At 44.1% G+C, this 20532-nt stretch overlaps 1 protein-coding gene across 1 annotated transcript; it reads right to left on the minus strand.

Annotated features, from left to right (window-relative positions):
• Positions 1-18701: 18701 nt before the first annotated feature.
• LOC136495083 (uncharacterized) lies at positions 18702-20165 on the minus strand. The gene is made up of 2 exons (XM_066491151.1): positions 18771-20165; positions 18702-18719 (listed from the first exon to the last, which is right to left on the minus strand). The coding sequence occupies exon 1, from the start codon at positions 20028-20030 to the stop codon at positions 18819-18821; it is 1212 nt and encodes a 403-aa protein (XP_066347248.1). The 5' UTR covers positions 20031-20165; the 3' UTR covers positions 18702-18719; positions 18771-18818.
• Between the last annotated feature and the right edge of the window lie 367 nt (positions 20166-20532).

Here is a 20532-nt window from a genome sequence, read left to right on the forward strand (position 1 = left end):
TTTGATTACCTGGCTGAGTATGCAATATGCTGGGCCATGAAGCCAAATATGCAGTACTATATATATGCAACTGAGTTAGTTAGACTCCTTGTGGTGAAAGCTGCCCACACGAGTTTAAGTCCTTGACTTGGCACGGACGTTCGTATTTTCATGAATTTATTTTAGGATTTAAGGACGTTGTGCTTTCAGTGGTAAACGACGTTCCCATCAACAATGAGGCACCTGTGGTGACTTCGTCAGTCTCAAAATGTGCCGGCATAGTCTTTCGGATATGCTTATGAGGGTAGAGTTTGGGTACGTATGTTTATAGAGGTGAGTGCGTGCATGTTGAGTGTGTGCGTTTGGACTTATGTAATTCTCAAAAAATACCTGCTAGACTTCTTATAAAAACAACAGACGGACAACTGGAGCCGATCCAAGCACAAGCAATACGGTGCAAGCCGAATGAGCGAGATGACGATCACACATGCGAGGCAATTGCAGGTTGCAGCAGGGTCTTGTGCAGCACATATCTGAACCTGGTGGCCAAGATTCTCATGAACTTTCAGCTCAGCTGATATGATGTTGGGATTACCTGGCTGAGTGGAACCGGAGACGGATGCGAATGAGCTCGTCATTCCACAAAGCCTCTATTGGCCTGTTTATTATATTACGGAAATTCATTGTTTTTCGTCGGTATTCTGCTCTAATAGACAAACCATCTAGAGCAGCAGGAGTCGAAAGCTTCCGACCCCCGAGCAGGTCCGGCCTTCTTGGCCGGGTCTGGTTGGGACTCTGCGAGGGCAGCCCTGCTACTGGCTGGCTCCGGACCCAGGAGAGCAGTAGGTCCGGACCATGCTCGGCGAGTCCGGCTGCGGAGCACAGTGTAGCAAGTGACGTGGCGCATCGTGGAGGCGACCTGGGTGACTCAGGACTAGGGATGAAAACGGTACGGATATTTTCCGACCGAATTCGTTTAGAGGGGTTGAGATCTGTCCGTATCCGAGTCCGGATATCCAACATCCGATACCGTATCCGTATCTGTATCCGAATACTTAAATCGCACATTTATGATGTCGATATCCAATCATATCCTATCCGACATAGTTGACACTATCCGTATTCGAATCCGAATCCGGACAGAAATATGAAAACAAATGTAATATCGGTGATATCCGTACGTATCCGATTCGTTTTCATCCCTAGTCAGGACCCTGGGAGTTGGTCCAGAGGCCGGGTCCAAACTACGTCCGGAGAATTTTTTTTATTTTAACACTTTTTTGAAAACTAATTTTAAATTTAACATAGCCTATTTTTTTTAAACTAACACTTTTGGCCGCGTCTATTACTCTGGCGCGGCCAAATGGCTGTGCCGCGCCATGCATGGTGGCGCGGCAGAGGGCTGACAAGGCGGCGACTGGAATCGCGATCGTTGACGTGGCAGGGCTCTGCCGCGCCACCGATCTTGGTGCGGCAGTGCCGCACCACGGCGCATGGCACGACAGGGCCAAATAAATATCACGAGCGAGCCCGCCCGCACGCACGCACGCCTGCCCGCCCGCCCGCCAGCCGCACGCGCCCGCCGCCAGCCGTACGCGCCCCGCCGCCGCACAGCGCCCGCCGCCAGCGCCCACACGCGGCCACGCGCGCCCGCCCATGCCGCGCCCACCCACTCCCCAAACTGCGCCTGCGCCAGCCGCGTCACGAACGTCGACGCGTCAAGGCCGCCCGCTCATAAGGTACCTCCCTCTCGATTTCATGTTATTTTGATTATTATTGATTTAGGATAATTAGTGATTTAGGATAGTTAGTAATTTAGGATAGTTAGGGTTTTATGATTATTATTGATTTACGATAGTTAGTGATTTAGGATAGTTAAGTTAGTGAATTTGTTTGTGATTTACGTATGTAGTTTTTGGTTTGAGGTTGTGTGTTTTAGTATAGTTAGGATTTTGGGTTTAGGGATTGATTAGGTATTTATTATTTAGTTTATAGTTAGTTATTTCGGTAGGAATTTTGGGTATAGATACTAGTTTACAAATATCGGTACTTACTAGTGCGCGATACGTAGATTTTGATGACTTTATGAAGTTTCGTCAAATGCTTATATTCCGAGTGAAGTTGTTTATGTTACTAGTGCGTGATATGTCTGTTAATGTTACTTTGAATATATACGTATGCTTTCATATTGTGTTTGTATTGCATAACAAGTAGTTCAAATTTTGCAATACTATATAATCTTAATTTGAATACTCTAACGCTTTGTTTATCAATTTATAACAGGATGGTCCCTCCCACGCAGTACCCGTTGTACCCCATTCTTGAGGTGGAGTACGACGACCAGCACCGAGTATACATCTTGAGTGACAACGACGTAGAGGTGATCTTGCCTACTTTGAGGCCCCGAATACACACCAGGACGCACCAGTGGGACGAGCGTTACGCGCCGTACATACGGCGTGCCAGCTTCCTCGAGCTTGTTTGTGTTGTCAACCACGGTCTTTCGCCCCTTGACCCAGCACTACTTACTGCAGCTGTAGACAGGTGCGAGTGCATTCTTTGTACGTAAACTTTTTTGTAACAAATTTGAGGCAACTAACTGTCGTTCTATTCTTATAACAGGTGGAGGCTTGAGACTCACATGTTGCACCTACCTTATGGCAAGATGACCTTGACCATGCAGGACATGAAGGCTATTTTGGCCTTCGGTTGGGGGGACTTTCAGTGACAGGGATAGTTGACAACGATCACTGGAGGGAGCTGGTGGCTCAGTTTACTGGCTTTCTTCCACCGGACGACGAGGCTTCCAAGAAAAATAAGTGAGAAATTCAAGCCTATTTAATACTTGCATTGCTTTCCTGCAGCCATTGGGTCTCATTTTCTTTGGTCAATTTTAAGAAAAGTTCTGGTGTTTTATCGTCCTGGATCACAGAGCGCTTTGATTACTTGGACCCACAGGCTGAGGAGGCTCTGATCGACAGGTTCGCTCGAGTGTGGCTCTGGCACTTTCTTGGTGCTTTCCTCTTCCCAGACGTCTCGGACAACACCATCAGCTAGATCTTCCTTGACATACTACGTCAGCCGTGGGAGAACATAGCGGCGTACAGCTAGGGCAGTACAGGTCTGGCATGGACGTATCGACAGCTATGTGTTGCCTGTCGTCGCACCTCAGGGTATGCGAACCTTGGGGATTACCCATACCTACTCTAGGTTTGGTGTTGGTTATGATGGCCCGTTGGGATGCCCCTTAATACTGGTTTACCGGTAAGTACTTCGGTTCATTATATTCTTCGATATGGTTACATATGATGAGTTTATTAATGGCTAATTCATTATCGTGTTCAATGCAGTAATGGAACGGGCAGGATACACTCCCTACAACTCTGTTTATCTGGACAGAATCAGAGTTAGTTAGAGAGAATGCGAGGCGTAAGTATAGGGAGTACACGGACGGTCTCGACGTCCTGACACAGCACTAGGTTACGCTCTCTTTACTATCATACATGTGTCTTGTTCGATGTACACTATATCACAACCTAACTCAGTTACGAAATGTTCAGGTGCATTGGTGTCCTTGGGATGCTCTAGAGCTCCAGTACTATCTCAGTCATGTCACTAGGGATGAGTCGGAGGAGTATCGCTGCAATGTCTCTCTTATTTTCTTCCACGTGGTCGAGATTCACTTGCCTATCAGGGTCTACAGACAATTTGGAAGAATGACAGGCTGCCCACCACTGCTTTACTCCACCAACCAAGGATTGCATGGGTGCGTTATCGATTAATAACAAAGCTATAATTCAGAGGTGTGCGTGGTACAACTAACATCGTTTTGTTGCAGATATGACCGTAGGAAGAGGTACAAGACCAAGGATTGGCGCGTGACACAATGCGCACATCCTCTTGTGGGAGACCAGGGAACGGCAGCTGGTCCATGCGGGTCCTCCACACGTCCAGCATACCTTCGACGAGTACCTGCGGTGGCTTCACAGGTCTACGAGGACACATATCAAGCCCCCGTACACTGAGGAGGCGATTGACGAGGACTCAAAGGAAGATGTCATCGAAGATGTGTACGACGTTACCACTAGGGAGGACACACAGCTACAGAGAGCCCCGCTTCAAAGATACGTGGTAAGATACTTGAATGGTACAATTTGTTATCCTTTTGGTATTAAGTATATGTACTAAAACTGTCCAACCGTGTTTCTATACCTAGGCGACACAATTGTCAAGGATGTCCAACGAAGCAGCGTTCTAGCTTCACGAGTCTAGAGGGCAGGGGCCAGGCGTTCTCATGGCTTTTGTGGAGGTAAACATAAACTAGTCTGTTCCAAAAATGTTTCTTTAGTGTATATGCATTTGGGAAATGCACTAACTTTAACGTCTATTTATGTAGAAGGTGAAGAAGAGCTGTAGGAAGCAAGCTCAGAAGCTGAGCTGCATGGACACTCCTTATGAGGAACCGCCACTCCCGGCGCGATCGGGTGGCACGTCTTCAGCCTCTTTGAGGACACCAGCCAACTCTTCTCAACCGATGACAGGTGCCACTTCCGCAGTGCGTACACCACCACATCATAGCGCTAGGAAGGATCCTGCAACCGAGGATGACGAGGACGACGATGACGACGACGACGACCCCCGGGCTTCCGCAGACAGCACGACCAGTGGGATGATTGGTCGTAGGACAAGATCGGCATGTCTCAGCTAGGTGGTGCCCTGCTTGGTACCCAAGGAGCCTCAGAGATACTAACAAAGGTAGTTTCTTTAAATACGTAGGCTACATGAACTAACGATCATAAAGAATTCTAAATAATCGTGCATATCATATACTTGCAGGGTACAAGCCGTATGCACCGGCGACGCGACCACATAGACGTTGCCTACACTCCCAATATGTTGCCAACAAATCCGAAGAGACAGAGGCGTCCGAGGGATCCTTACACTACTGGGTCTTAGTTTGTTAGGTCGAACTATTATTGGCATCCAAAACTTGCAGGCTTAGTTGATTATGTTATGTCGAACTTATGCCAAACCAATGAAAATGTTACATGGTAGCTTGTCAACTTGTGCACGGACTTCATTTATTTGCTTCATATTCGTTTCAATGCGTCGCGGCATCACTGCATGCGAGATTAAGTAGCAACTAGTTCAGAAACCGACAGTCATGGGGTATCCCAACGCCGGTGGCCGGCATCTTGCACGAGGGGTCGAGGAAGCCAGGGTCCATGGTCATGTCGCCACCGATCCTACAATATGGGGCCAAAAAGCCAAATAAATAAGTTCCCTTAAAAATATTCGTTTCAATCCGATCAAATTTTTCGTAATTGATTAGTTAACATGGTGGTTAACCGTATTATGAAAGACGAAAAAAATCATTGGCTTATCACATTCTCTATTCGGCCGTGACAAAAATTCAACAAAAGGCAGAAACAAATCCACTATTGATTTTACGTCAAGCAATACTTAGAATAACTCCCACTATCAGCGCGACGCGTTCCGATTAAACCGTCTAGGTACCGTCGGGCAGGCGGCGGGCGCGGGGGCCAGGCAGGCTTGCTGCTCGGGTAGGCAGGACTGGCCGTAGGGTTTTATTTGGCTCTATCGCGCCACAGATCAGAGAGCGGCACTGCCGCGCCAAGGTCGGTGGCGTGGCAGGCCCTGCCACGTCAACGGTCAGCGATTCCGATCGCCGTCACATCAGCCCTCTGCCGCGCCACCATGCATGGTGTGACACAAGCATTTGGCCACGCCAGGGCAATAAACATGGCCAAAAGTGTTAGTTTTAAAAAAACAGGCAGTGTTAGATTTAAAATTAGTTTTCAAAAAGTGTGAAAATTAAAACAAATCCGTCCGGAGGCTTTTGAGCCTCTCTAGACCGCTCCAGACCTAGGAGACGCAAGGGTCTGGACGCCAGTGAGTTGGTCTGGTCCATGGAAGGTCCTAATGGCTAGAGGGGGTGAATAGCCTAATAAAAATTTCTACAACAACACAACAAAATGTTAGACAATTATGAGGCGAAGCAAGTGTTGCGCTAGCCTACTCAACATGCAAGCCACCTACCACAATTCTAGTTTAAATAATGTCTATTCACACAAAAGCTATGACACTATCCTATGTTAGTGTGCTCTCAAAGGCTAACTAAAGAGCCACACTAACCAAGCAAGCAAGCTCTCACAACTAGCTACACTAAAGAGCTTGACAACTAGTTTGCGGTAATGTAAAGAGAGTGATCAAGAAGGTTATACCACCATGTAGATGGAGGAACCAATCAATCACAAGGATGAATAACAATGAAGACCAATCACCTTGGAATCAATGATGAACACAATGATTTTTTACCGAGGTTCACTTGCTTGCCGGCAAGCTAGTCCTCGTTGTCGCGATTTACTCACTTGGAGGTTCACGCGCTAATTGGCTTCACACACCAAACCCTCAATAGGGTGTCATACAACCAACACAAGATGAGGATCACATAAGCCACGAGCAATCCACTAGAGTACATTTTGGCTCTCCACCGAGGAAAGGTCAAGAACCTCTCACAATCACCACGATCAGAGCCGGAGATAATCACCACCCTCCGCTCGATGATCCTTACTGCTCCAAGCCATCTAGGTGGCGGTAACCACCAAGAGTAACAAGCAAATCCCGCAGCGAAACACGAACACCAAGTGCCTCTAGATGCAAACACTCAAGCAATGCACTTGGATTCTCTCCCAATCTTACAAAGATGATGAATCAATGATGGAGATGAGTGGGAGGGCTTTGGCTAAGCTCACAAGGTTGCTATGTCAATGAAAATGGGCAAAGGTGTGAGCTTCAACCGGCCATGGGGCTTAAATAGAAGCTCCCACGAAATAGAGCCGTTGTACCCCTTCACTGGGCACAGGGCGGGGTGACCGGACGCTCCAGTCCAATCGACCGGACACTGGCCCTCAGCGTCCGGTCACATGATACACGCCACATGTCCCCTGCTTCAAATACTGTTCGTTAGATTTCAACAATCATTTGTTGACCGGACGCAGCGCACAAACTAACCGAACGATCAGCCTCCAGCGTCCGGTCATTTCTAGTATGGTTCCACAAATGAATTTCTTTGATCGGACACGTCTGGTCATGCTTGACCAGACCCTACAAGCATCCGGTCACTTAGTGACTTTTCTCTGCGCTGCCCGACAATGGGACCGGACGCTGGACCTCAGCGTCCGGTTAGTCCAAGACCCAGCATTCGGTCATTTAACCGACGCCAGCGTCTTCGCTGTTACAACTGACCAGACACGCCGGTCCCTCTGAGACCAGCGTCTGGTCACCTTGAGACCAGCGAGACTAACTCCTTTTCATCTCTAACATCTTCTCCCTTGCTCAAATGTGCCAACCCCTAAGTGTATCACCTTATGCACATGTGTTAGCATATTTTCACAAGCATTTTCATGGGTGTTAGTATTCCACTAGATCCTAAATGCATATGGAACGAGTTTGAGCATCTAGTGGCACTTTGATAACCACATTCCGATATGAGTTTCACCCCTCTTAATAGTACGGCTATCAAACCTAAATGTGATCACACTCTCTAAGTGTCTTGATCACCAAAACAAAATAGCTCCTATAATTTATCTTTGCCTTGAGCTTTTTGTTTTTCTCTTTCTTCTTTCCAAGTCTAAGCACTTGATCATCATCATGGTATCATCATAATCATGTTATGATCTTCATTTGCTTTACTACTTGGAGTGTGCTACCTATCTCATGATCACTTGATAAACTAGGTTAGCACTTAGGGTTTCATCAATTCACCTAAACCAAACTAGAGCTTTCAATCTCCCCCTTTTTGGTAATTGATGACAACCCTTTCACAAAGATATGAATTGAAATTCAATTGAATCCATGTTGCTTGCCCAAGCATATTTACCATGTGTAAAAGGATATAGACAAGTTTCATGAACCCCATATGGTAGCAATTGCTCCCCCTACATATGTGCTAAGAGTTTGGATTGAAGCTTGCACATATGCTTAGATAGGAAATATAGGAGTCAATATCTACCAAATGATGCTAAGGTATAAAAGATGGACCTTTGAAGCATGATACCAATCGGAGTGCACCATTATACCATCCTTAGCACCATGGTTAGCTCTATACTACTTGGAAACACTTGGAAATGAAATCATTAGATATCCTATGCATGCTAGTTTTTCATTTCATCATTTAAACCTACAACTAGCATACACCACACAAGCATGGATGTTGAGATTTAAAACTTGTGCCATGCAAGCAAACATATGAGATGCACATTCAAATGCACCATACAAGTTCATGAGCTTGCTCCCCCTACTTGTGTGCTCAAAGTTTTAATTGATCCCTTTCCTTTTATCATATCTCTCCCCTTATGACAAGTTATCCCCCTGTCACTTGTATCTTTATTTCTCTTCCCCTTTGTATTGTCTTTTCACTATCTTTGTGCACTATTTCTCCCCCTTTGTCATCAATGACCACAAAGGTTTAAAATATAGATAGGTAGAGATTATCAATGTCAATCAATGGGGTGAGGATCATTTTCCCAAACTTGGTCCAATCTAGATCATTTACCAAAGATATTTAACTCGGTTTGATCCAAGGATAAGCTTCTTCACACCTCCAAATATGGGTTATCTTGTACCATGTTGAGTTAAACACTTAGAGCTCATTTTCTAGATCAAACACTAGGTTTACAAGCCCATAAATATGTCATATGCTACCATTAGATTAAGTCAAGCATAGAAGCAATAGTGATACCATATAAACATCAAATTCATTTGATTTTTATGAATGAGCCTAATAAAATGGAGAGATGACTAGATGCATTAAACATCTCCTTAGCAAGGGCATATGTCATGCCAATCAACTTTTACCTTGGATTGCTCGAAGGAGAGGCATGTCATATAAGTGGGGGGGTGCATCAACACATATTTGAGAAATCCAATATGTTCAACTCATTCCTTAGCTTGCAAAACCTTTTCTCATCCAATGGCTTGATGAATATGTCGGCAAGTTGATCTTTGGTGCCTACACTCTCAATGCAAATGTCCTCTTTTTGTTGGTGATCTCTTATGAAATGGTGGCAGACATCAATGTGCTTTGTTCTTGCATGTTGAACTGGATTGTTGGTCAACTTGATTGCACTCTCATTGTCACATAGCAATGGCACTTTCTTAAACTTGATTCCAAAGTCACTCAAAGTGGCCTTCATCCAAAGTACTTGTGCACAATAACTACCAGCGGATATGTATTCGGCTTCGACGGTTAATAATGCAATACTATTTTGCTTCTTTGATGACCATGAAACAAGTGATCTTCCCAACAATTGACATGTTCCTGAGGTGCTCTTCCTTTCAACCTTGCATCCCGCATAATCCAAGTCAGAGTAACCAACTAGCTCAAACTTTGCTCCTTTGGGAACCACAAACCAACATTTGGTGTATGCTTCAAGTACCTCAATATTCTCTTTGTAGCCTTCAAATGACTTTCTCTTGGTGAGGCTTGAAATCTTGCACACATGCATACACTAAACATGATATCCGGCCTTGATGTGGTCACATAGAGTAGGCTTCCAATCATTGACCGATACAATTTTTGATCCACCATATTGCCACTTGCATCACTATCTAAGTTACCATTTGTTCCCATTGGTGCGCTAATGACTTTGCTATCACTCATGCCAAACTTCTTGATTATGTCCTTGATATACTTGCCTTGACTCACAAATGTACTATTTTTCAATTGCTTGATTTGAAGACCAAGGAAGTAACTCAATTCTTCAATCATGGACATCTCAAACTCATTGGCCATCATTTTTCCAAATTCTTCATAAAAGTCTTGATTAGTTTATCCAAAAATAATATCATCAACATATATTTGCAACATAAATAGATCTTTTCTAATCTTCTTGATGAAAAGAGTGGTGTCAACCTTACCCATTGTGAACCCTTTAGAGAGTAGAAAATCCCTCAATCTCTCATACCATGCTCTAGGTGCTTGCTTTAAGCCATACAATGCTTTCTTCAACTTGTACACATGGTTGGGCTTCTTGCCATCTTCAAAACCAGGAGGTTGCTCAATATATACTTCTTCATTGACGTAGCCATTGAGAAATGCACTCTTAACATCCATTTGATAGAGCTTGATGTTGTGGGCACAAGCATATGCTAGCAAGATTCTAATTGCTTCCAATCTAGCAACCGAGGCATATGTTTCTCCAAAGTCAAGACCTTCAACTTGTGTATAGCCTTGTGCTACCAATCTTGCTTTGTTCCTTACTACTATCACATCTTGATCTTGCTTGTTTCTAAAAACCCATTTGGTTCCAATCACATTGTGTCCCTTTGGTCTTTCTACCAACTCCCATACTTGATTTCTTGTGAAGTTATTCAATTCTTCATGCATAGCATTCACCCAATCAATATCCTTCAATACTTCATCTATCTTCTTTGGTTCAATGGATGACACAAATGAGAAGTGTTCACAAAATGATGCCAATCTTGATCTAGTTTGCACACCTCTAGAAATATCACCAATGATAGTGTCCAAAGGATGATCTCTTGCAATATTGATTGGTTGGAGGATTGGAACTTGATTGCTTGCACTTGCTTGATCATTGAGTTGAGATGATGTACTAGCCACTTGATCTTGTTCATTGTCATGAGAGCCACTTGTACTAGCTTGATTTGTATCATCTTGCACATTTGAGTTAGAGAGCACTTGCACTTGATCATCTTCATCATCATTCACTTGCTTAGGCCTCAATTCACCAATATCCATATTCTTCATGGCATTTGAAAGTTGAATGCCTCTAACATCTTCCAAGTTCTCATTCTCTACTTGTGAACCCTTGGTTTCATCAAATTCAACATCATGAACTTCCTCAAGAGTACCACTATCCAAATTCCAAACTCTATATGCTTTGCTAGTGGTTGAGTACCCAAGTAGGAATCCTTCATCACATTTCTTATCAAACTTGCCCAATCTTGTCCCTTTCTTCAAGATATAGCATTTGCAACCAAAGACCCGAAAATATGCAATATTGGGCTTTCTAACATTCAAGAGCCCATATGGTGTCTTCTCTTTCAATGGGTGACAATAGAGGCGGTTGCTACAATAGCAAGCCGTGTTGATAGTTCGGCCCAAAAAGATTGACTCATATTGTACTCACTAAGCATAGACCTTGCCATATCAATGAGTGTTCTATTCTTCCTCTCAACAAGGCCATTTTATTGTGGAGTGTACTTGGCCGAGAATTGATGTCTAATTCCAAATTCATCACACAACTCATCAATTCTAGTATTCTTGAACTCACTACCATTGTCACTTCTAACTCTCTTAATGGTTGTTTCAAACTCATTGTGAATGCCTTTGACAAATAATTTGAATATTGCAAATACATCACTTTTGTCCACTAGAAAGAATACCCATGTGTATCTAGTGTAGTCATCCACTATCACAAAGCCATATTTGTTTCCACCGATACTAGTGTATTGTGTTGGCCCAAATAAATCCATGTGCAATAACTCAAATGCTTTACTAGTGCTCATCATGCTTTTCTTAGGATGGGTGTTTCCAACTTGTTTGCCGGCTTGACAAGAGCTACAAAGCTTATCCTTTTCAAACACAACATCTTTCAAGCCTTTAACTAAGTCATGCTTAACCAATCTATTTAATTGTTTCATTCCAACATGACCAAGCCTTCTATGCCATAACCAACCCATGTTAGACTTAGTGAACAAGCATGTAGATAATTTAGCTTCACTAGCATTGAAATCAACCAAGTATAGATTCTCATATCTAAAACCTTTGAAGATCAAATTAGAGCCATCTACACTTATGATCTCTACATCATCTACCCTAAATATGCATTTGAATCCAAGATCACACAATTAAGCCATAGATAGCAAATTGAAGTTCAAGCTTTCTACTAGCAACACATTGGATATGCTCATGTCATTGGATATTGCTATCTTACTAAGCCCTTTGACCTTGCCTTTGCCATTGTCACCAAATGTGATACTATCATAACCATCATTGCCATTGGTGTTGATTGAGTTGAACATTCTTGCATCACCGGTCATGTGTTGAGTACACCCACTATCAAGAACCCAATGCCTTCCTCCGACTTTGTAATTGACCTATAAAAGAAGATCAATTCTTTTTAGGTACCCAAACTTGCTTGGGTCCTTGAAGGTTAGTCACTAAACTCTTTGGTACCCAAATGGCTTTCTTCTTTAAGCCCATCCATGGTTTACCAATGAACTTAGCCTTCACACCATTTGTACCCTTAGTAAGCATATAGCATGAATCAAGCTTTATGGATGATACATTAGCATTTTTGGTCTTGTTGTTGCATTCTTGCTCTCTATGACCCACTTGCTTGCAACTAGTGCAAAACCGACTATTATTCTTCACAAAACTAGTCTTGTGCAAAGGTCGTCTTGCCTTTTTTGGGGGTATAGCCCAATCTCTCTTTGTAGAGAGAAGCTCTTTGGCTACCCAAGCACATAAGCAAGCGGTCCTCACCACCATACGCCTTAGCCAAGGTGTGAGTGAGCTTGTTGACCTCCTTCTTTAGGTTCTCATTCTCAACTATTAGTGAGGCATCACAAGTGAGACCATCACTACTAGATGAAGTAGAAGTGCTAAAAGAAGGGTTAGTGGGAGGAACAATGATAGGCATAGATAGTGATTCATCAATTATATCACAAGTTAAACCTACATTGCAAGTTTTAACATGCTTCTTTTTATTTTGCTCATCAAGCAAAGATGAATGAGCCTTTTCAAGCTTTTTATGAGTTTTGCCAAGCTTCTCATTGGCTTTCTCTAGCCTCTCATGAGATGCATTGAGCTCATCAAAGGCTTGCTTAAGGGCTTTTAGTTCCTTACGCAAGCTTTTGCATTCCCTTCTCTTGATGTCAAAGTGTTCTCTAGCATCTTCTAGCATGTCAAATAATTCATCCTTAGTAGGTTCATCATCATCACTATCACTATCATTTTCATTTTTATTTTCATTATCATGTTCCTCATCACTTCCATCATCACAAATTTGTACCTTAGTGGCCTTAGCCATGAAACATGATGGATTGTCGAAGAGATAAGGCTTCTCATTGATAGCAATGCTTGCAAATGCCTTCTTCTTGGTGGTCTTATTATCATCACTATCATCATCATCACTTGAGGAAGCATCACTATCCCAAGTGATCACATATGAACCACCCTTCTTCTTCTTGAAGGCCATCTTGTCCTTCTTCTCTTTCTTTTCCTTTTTGTCCTTCTTCTTGTTCTTGTTGTCATCATCATTGTCGCTATTGTATGGGCATTGAGCAACAAGATGATATTTGCTTCCACATTTGAAGCACCTTCTTGACTCTTCTTTGTTCTTGGATGAAGACTTCTTTCTTCTAGCATGGTAGCCCTTCTTCACCATGAACTTGCTAAATCTCTTCACAAAGAGGACCATCTTCTCATCATCATCATCATCCCAAGATTCATCTTCTTCACTTGATGTTTCTTGCTTAGCTTTGTCCTTGGATGATGTGGCCTTGAATGCCACACCCTTCTTCTTCTCATCCTTCTTCTCATCTTTCTTCTCCTTCTTTTTTTCCTTCTCTTCTTCATCTCTATATGTATCATCGGTCATGATGTCTCCCAACCCTTGGTTCGGTGTCATGGTATTCAAACCACTCCTTACTAGAATAGTGACCAATGTGCCAAATCTTGAAGGCAAACATCTCAAGAACTTATAGGAGAAGTCCTTATCCTTCACCTCTTCTCCAAGTGCTTTGAGATCATTGATAAGAACTTGAAGCCTATGGAACATATCTAGCACACTCTCATCCTCCTTCATCTTGAAGCTTGCAAACTTCTCTTTGAGAATATATGCCTTTGCACCCTTCACGGCTTGAGTGCCCTCAAATGATTCTTCCAATTTCTTCCATGCCTCATGATCTCTCTTAATGTTCTTGATTTGCTCAAATGTTCTTTCATCCAAAGCATCATGGATGGCACTAAGAGCAATGTCATTATTTTGGAGTAGCATCTCTTCGGCAGTGGTGGGAGCCTCTTCATCTTCTATCTCAATCTTTGTTTCTACCACCTTCCAAACCTTCCTATTGATTGACTTGATATAAGTTGTCATCTTAGCCTTCCAATAGGGATAGTTGGAGCCATCAAATTGGGGTGGCTTCTTTGTGTTGTTGATTTGAGCCATTTTTACACCGAAGGTTGTTAAGCCTCAAATCACGGTGACCTCTGCTCTGATACCACTTGGAAGGTCCTAATGGCTAGAGAGGGGTGAATAGCCTAATAAAAATTTCTACAACAACACTTAACAAAATGGTTAGACAATTATGAGGCGAAGCAAGTGTTGCGCTAGCCTACTCAACATGCAAGCCACCTACCACAATTCTAATTTAGATAATGTCTATTCACACAAAAGTTATGACACTATCCTATGTTAGTGTGCTCTCAAAGGCTAACTAAAGAGCCACACTAACCAAGTAAGCAAGCTCTCACAACTAGCTACACTAAAGAGCTTGACAACTAGTTTGCGGTAATGTAAAGAGAGTGATCAAGAAGGTTATACTGCCATGTAGATGGAGGAACCAATCAATCACAAGGATGAATAACAATGAAGACCAATCACCTCGAAATCAATGATGAACACAATGATTTTTTACCGAGGTTCACTTGCTTGCCGGCAAGCTAGTCCTCGTTGTGGCGATTCACTCACTTGGAGGTTCACGCGCTAATTGGCTTCACACACCAAACCCTCAATAGAGTGCCGCACAACCAACACAAGATGAGGATCACACAAGCCACGAGCAATCCACTAGAGTATCTTTTGGCTCTCCGCCAGGGAAAGGTCAAGAACCCCTCACAATCACCACGATTGGAGCCGAAGACAATCACCACCCTCCGCTCAACGATCCTTGCTGCTCCAAGCCGTCTAGGTGGTGGCAACCACCAAGAGTAACAAGCAAATCCCGCAGCAAAACACGAACACCAAGTGCCTCTAGATGCAAACACTCAAGCAATGCACTTGGATTCTCTCCCAATCTCACAAAGATAATGAATCAATGATGGAGATGAGTGGGAGGGCTTTGGCTAAGCTCACAAGGTTGCTATGTCAATGAAAATGGCCAAAGGTGTGAGCTTCAACTGGCCATGGGGCTTAAATAGAAGCCCCCATGAAATAGAGCCGTTGTACCCCTTCACTGGGCATAGCGCGGGGTGACCGGACGCTCTGGTCCGATCGACCAAACACTGGCCCTCAGCGTCCGATCACGTGATACACGCCACATGTCCCCTGCTTCAAATACTGTTCGTTAGATTTCAACGGTCATCTATTGACCAGATGTAGCGCACAAACTGACCAGATGCTCAGCCTTCAGCGTTCGGTCGTTTCTAGTAAGGTTCCAGAAATGAATTTCTTCGACCAAACACGTCCGGTCATGCTTGACCGGACCCTGCAAGCATCCGGTCACTCAGTGACTTTTCTCTGCGCTGCCCGACAACAGGACCGGACGCTGGACCTCAGCGTCCGGTTAGTCCAAGACCCAGCGTTCGGTCGTTTAACCGATGCCAGCGTCTTTGCTGTTACAACTGACCGGACGCGCCGGTCCCTCTAAGACCAGCATCCGGTCACCTTGTGACCAGTGAGACTAACTCCTTTTCACCTCTAACATCTTCACCCTTGCTCAAATGTGCCAACCACCAAGTGTATCACCTTGTGCACATGTGTTAGCATATTTTCACAAGCATTTTCAAGGGTGTTAGTATTCCACTAGATCCTAAATGCATATGCAATGAGTTAGAGCATCTAGTGGCACTTTGATAACCGCATTCCGATACGAGTTTCACCCCTCTTAATAGTGCGACTATCAAACTTAAATATGATCACACTCTCTAAGTGTCTTGATCACCAAAACAAAATAGCTCCTATAATTTACCTTTGCCTTGAGCTTTTTGTTTTTCTCTTTCTTCTTTCCAAGTCCAAGCACTTGATCATCACCATGGTATCATCATAATCATGTTATGATCTTCATTTGCTTTACTACTTGGAGTGTGCTACCTATCTCATGATCACTTGATAAACTAGGTTAGCACTTAGGGTTTCATCAATTCACCAAAACCAAACTAGAGCTTTCAGTCCAAAGCAAGCTAAGAGACGTTGGCGCGGGCGTTTTGTGACCAGATCCCGTGAACGAGGTTGAACGCTAGGACACGCGGCACAGATCTGTGGTCTGGACCCTGCTGGAGTTGGTCGGACCCTCCCCGAAGCATAACGGCTAGTGGAGTTCATTGAGCTCTATAAGTAGAAGAGGGACGGCTTGGGCTCATCCTCTTGTATATTTTCATCAGTGATACATCCTTGTGAGCTAAAGCAAACACCTTCCACTCATCTCCTCCATTGATTTATCATCATAGTGAGATTGGGAATCATCCAAAGTGCATTTGCTTAAGTGATTGCATCTAGTGGCACTTGGGGATCGTTTGAACTGCGTTTTTTGTTACTCTCGGTGTCTGTCACCACCTAGATGGCTTGGAGCAACGGAGGAGCTTTGGCACGAGTTAGTGATTGTTTGTGGCCATCTCTCGGTGATTTGTGCGGATCTTGACCTTTTCCCGGCGAAGAGCCAAAAGGTACTCTAGTAAATTACTCGTGTCATTGAGCTGCCCTCACTTGTGGGTAGGTTCTTGCAGCACCCTAGTGTAGGGCTTAACGTGGCGCCAATTAGCTCAGGAACCACCAAGTGAACGGTCGACACAACGGAGACTAGCGTGCCGGCAAGCACGTGAACCTCGGGAGAAAAATCGTGTGTCAATTGTGTATTGGAATTCTCCCAGTATTCACTTGGTATTCTTATTGATCATCTCTTGCCACATGCAGTATACCTCACTACCACTCTCTTGCATTTACATTTATATACATATGTGGTAGTAGTAGTTTGAGTAGCTTGTTAGTGTAACTAGTGTAGTTGTAGTTAGTTAATTAGTTGTTTAGCTAGCTCACTAGTCTAGGCAAGTAGCAACTTAGCCTTTGTGAGTGTATAGTGATCATAGCAACTAGAATTGTCGGTTTATGTGGCTTACTATTTGTTGGTTTAGGTGGCTTACTATTTTTAGTAGAGCTAGAGCAAAAAGCTTCCCTTCATATTTGACTAACTCTTTGCTCTAGTAATTTGTAGAAGATTTTATTAGGCTATTCACCCCCTCTAGGAATTAGGACCTTTCACTGTGCCACTGAAACTTTTTGGCAGCCGCTTATATGTCACTGAAGTTATGTCACATGAGAGTATGAGACACACTGGGATACAATGGGGAAATTTCTCAATGTCACTTAAATAAATTGATAATGCATGGTGGTTCCACACTTAGCTGTAGTGCCAGCCACCTGGGGCTAAAAAAGGCCCTTTGCCAAGATGTGTCCTAGGCTGCTGATTTTAGGGAGCTTTTCTCCACGCTGCAAATTGAGAACTCCCTAATGCAATGCCTCAGGGAGGTCTATCCCTTTGAGCCAGTTTTTGAATTATAATCTATGTGATGCATTGTTCACTCTTACACATGAATTCTAGTATTCCAAACATGTTCGGAAAAAAATAACAACCCTCTAACTATAGTTAATCATCTACTTCACCCTCTTACTTAAAAAAACAGATATTTCATACTCCTTAAAGTATTGGAACCCGTTTAAATAACCTCATGAGTGGTTTTTGAAGGTGATTTTTGTTATTGTGGTGGGATACAATGGTAAAACAGCTGCGCAAAAATATGCCTTCCAAAACATCTCAAGGATCATTTGAAAGGTACTAGATACTTTAGTGCCTATAATTTTGTCTTTATAGTTGAGGGTTACATAGTTAACCCTCCATATGTTAGGTGGTTACACCTTTTTTCTATTGTTTGTTGACTCACAGCTATATCATCATCCATGAAATTCGCCACGTTAGCCAAAAAAAAAAACCTTCGAACCCACCCGGGTTATTTAGACAGTTTTTAATACTTTAATAAAGGGATAAAACACCTGATTTTAAGGTGAGGGGGTGAAGTATAAGAGCAACAATAGTTAAGGAGGTTAAATAGATTTTTTTCAAAACATCTTGTGTCTTAAAAGAGAATTTGGCTCAGGATCCAATAGCGATAGATAACTTGTAGCCAAGGGTAAATAGTTAGCAATGTTTAATCCTAGTCAATTATTCTTTGGTCAACAAAAACTCATTTCATGATCTGCTAAATTTCTCCGTGCATAGGATTGTTTTCTACATGGTATATTAGATATTTTCAAACAAGTATACCAGGGATTCTCAACAAAGTGTAACATCCTAGGTTGAACTTACATCTAACTATCATTTGTTGCAGTTGTGAAAAGTAACCACTGTATGGCTGAAAGAAATGTAAACATGCATGACTTTTGTATCCTCCGATTTACTCTGTAGATAAATGCTCGTATTGCCTAATCCCTTTACACAAATACACAAACTAGACTAGATATCAGCAGACCATGTATGGTTGAAGCTGATGGTGGACAAATGGTTCTTGTGTCTAATGTTTCCTCCATACCTTAAATTTACATATAAAAAAAAGAGGACAAAACAAGAATGCAACCAACCATACCTTAAATTTACATTAAAAAAAGAGGACAAAACAAATTTACATTAAAAAAAAGAGGACAAAACAAATTTACATTAAAAAAAAGAGGACAAAACAAGAATGCAACCAACCATACCTTAAATTTACATTAAAAAAAAAAAGAGGACAAAACAAGAATGCAACCAACCTGAGGGGATTGGTAAGACATGATAGCCCAAAAATAACTTAGATTGTATTATGACAACACTTTGAGAGGCTCGATCACAAAGGGGCGTGCCAGTCCACGGCATGTAAACTCTGCTTCCACCTTCAAGCTCTTGAGCCGAAACGCAATGTGAGGTTGATAAGATGACGAGTTATTGAAGTAGAGAACCACAATGCCGCCAACAATTGCACCGACCTGACACCCACTGAGACATGCTGATGGAGAGTCTAAGATTAGTGGCACTTGTCGCTCCAACTCCCACATCTGATCCCCATTGCCCCCATGATCATCTCCAACCTTGAAGCGCCATACTTGCATTTGTCGATTGCTCTGGCTAGATCCAGAGACACGAACTAGGCAGCAGGTGCCATCCTTTGTCTCACCAACGGCGTAAGCTGACTGACGAGACACGCCGGGAGGGAGACGCACGTCGGAGAACGTCATCGTCTCGGTGTCTAGCGAGAGAAGCGAATCTGCAACGGCGTACTTCCAATAGATGCGGTCGCCCGCGTGCATGGCAGGTGAATAATGTCCGCGGTAGATCTGGACCATGTGGCTCCTGGCTGGTATCTTGTCTGTTCCAGCTCCTGAGAGGACGCACCAAGCTCTGGTGCAGGAGTAGTACACCTCCAATCGAGCCAGCTTCTTGCCGTTCCCGTGCTGCAGCGACATCACACGGAACGCGTGAGGGTCATCGCCGTTCGGGAGCAAACACAATCTGCGGCCGCGGTGGTCCGGGGCTCTGCCTCCGCGTCTTGGCAGTTGGTCAACCGAAGACACGCGGTGAGTCATTGGATCGAACACCCTGAGCGTCCCCGTGTCGGAGAAGAGGAGGAGGCCGCGGCGGCAGTCCTCGAGGACGTGCTGGCCGGTACCTTGGACCTGGAGGCGGGTCAAGAAGAAGTCGCCGCGGCGGACCATAGCGGCGAGGAGCCCGTCCGCCTCCGAGTGCAGGGGCGCGGGGTAGAAGTGAGGCGGGGTGATGCCGTGGCCGTAGGGGGACACGAAGTGGCCGAGCAGGAGTGGGTAGTTGTGGATGTCGCGGAGGCGGCGGAGGAAGGTCGAGCCGGAGGCGACGCGGATCCAGTGCTCGGAGGCGAAGACGGCGCGGCAGATGGCGGCAGCGGACGGCAGGCGGAGCAGGATGTCTGCCACTACATCGTCGGGAAGGGAGTCAATAGTGGTGGGCAGTGGCGACGATGCCGTGGAGGTGACCTTGCGCTTCTTCCTGTTCTTCATCATCGTGGAGATGGAGGCGAGGGACGGAAAGCGAATCGGCAATCAGGGTCGGCTCCGGCGTGGGCGAGGGAGGGGGAGGCCGAGTGCTACCGTGTCAGACACGGTCTTCGTCGTCTCGGATGGCGGTCTCAGCGTGCCATCAAGTCTCATAAGTACTCTCTTTAACATCCAAGGAAGGAATTCCTGGACGCAGACGCAGGGGCGTCGACCACTGTTCACTTTTCTTTTTAAAAATTTTCCCCCTTTTTTCCTTCCTTCTTTTCACGGGTTTGGCCACCGTTCACTTTTCGTTTTTTTTATTTTTTTTTACTTTCTAAATTGTTTTATTTTTTTTTCTTTTTTCTCTTTTTTTTCCTTCTTCCAACCGTTTTTTTCCCTCAAAAAAACCGGCGCAGCGTAGCGCGCATATCGTGCTAGTTTGCTTAACGACCAAGGAAAGTCAGGATAGCCGGTCGATGCACATGTCACGTACTCCATGCTACTGTACTACTAGTAGGATGCTGCC

Source organism: Miscanthus floridulus, chromosome 1 (genome assembly GCF_019320115.1).
Source record: "Miscanthus floridulus cultivar M001 chromosome 1, ASM1932011v1, whole genome shotgun sequence".
NCBI lineage: Eukaryota > Viridiplantae > Streptophyta > Magnoliopsida > Poales > Poaceae > Miscanthus > Miscanthus floridulus.

What these genes read in the sequence shown, in the direction of transcription:
- LOC136495083 (XM_066491151.1), bottom strand. Translation starts at nt 20,030, where the DNA reads ATGATGAAGAACAGGAAGAAGCGCAAGGTCACCTCCACGGCATCGTCG.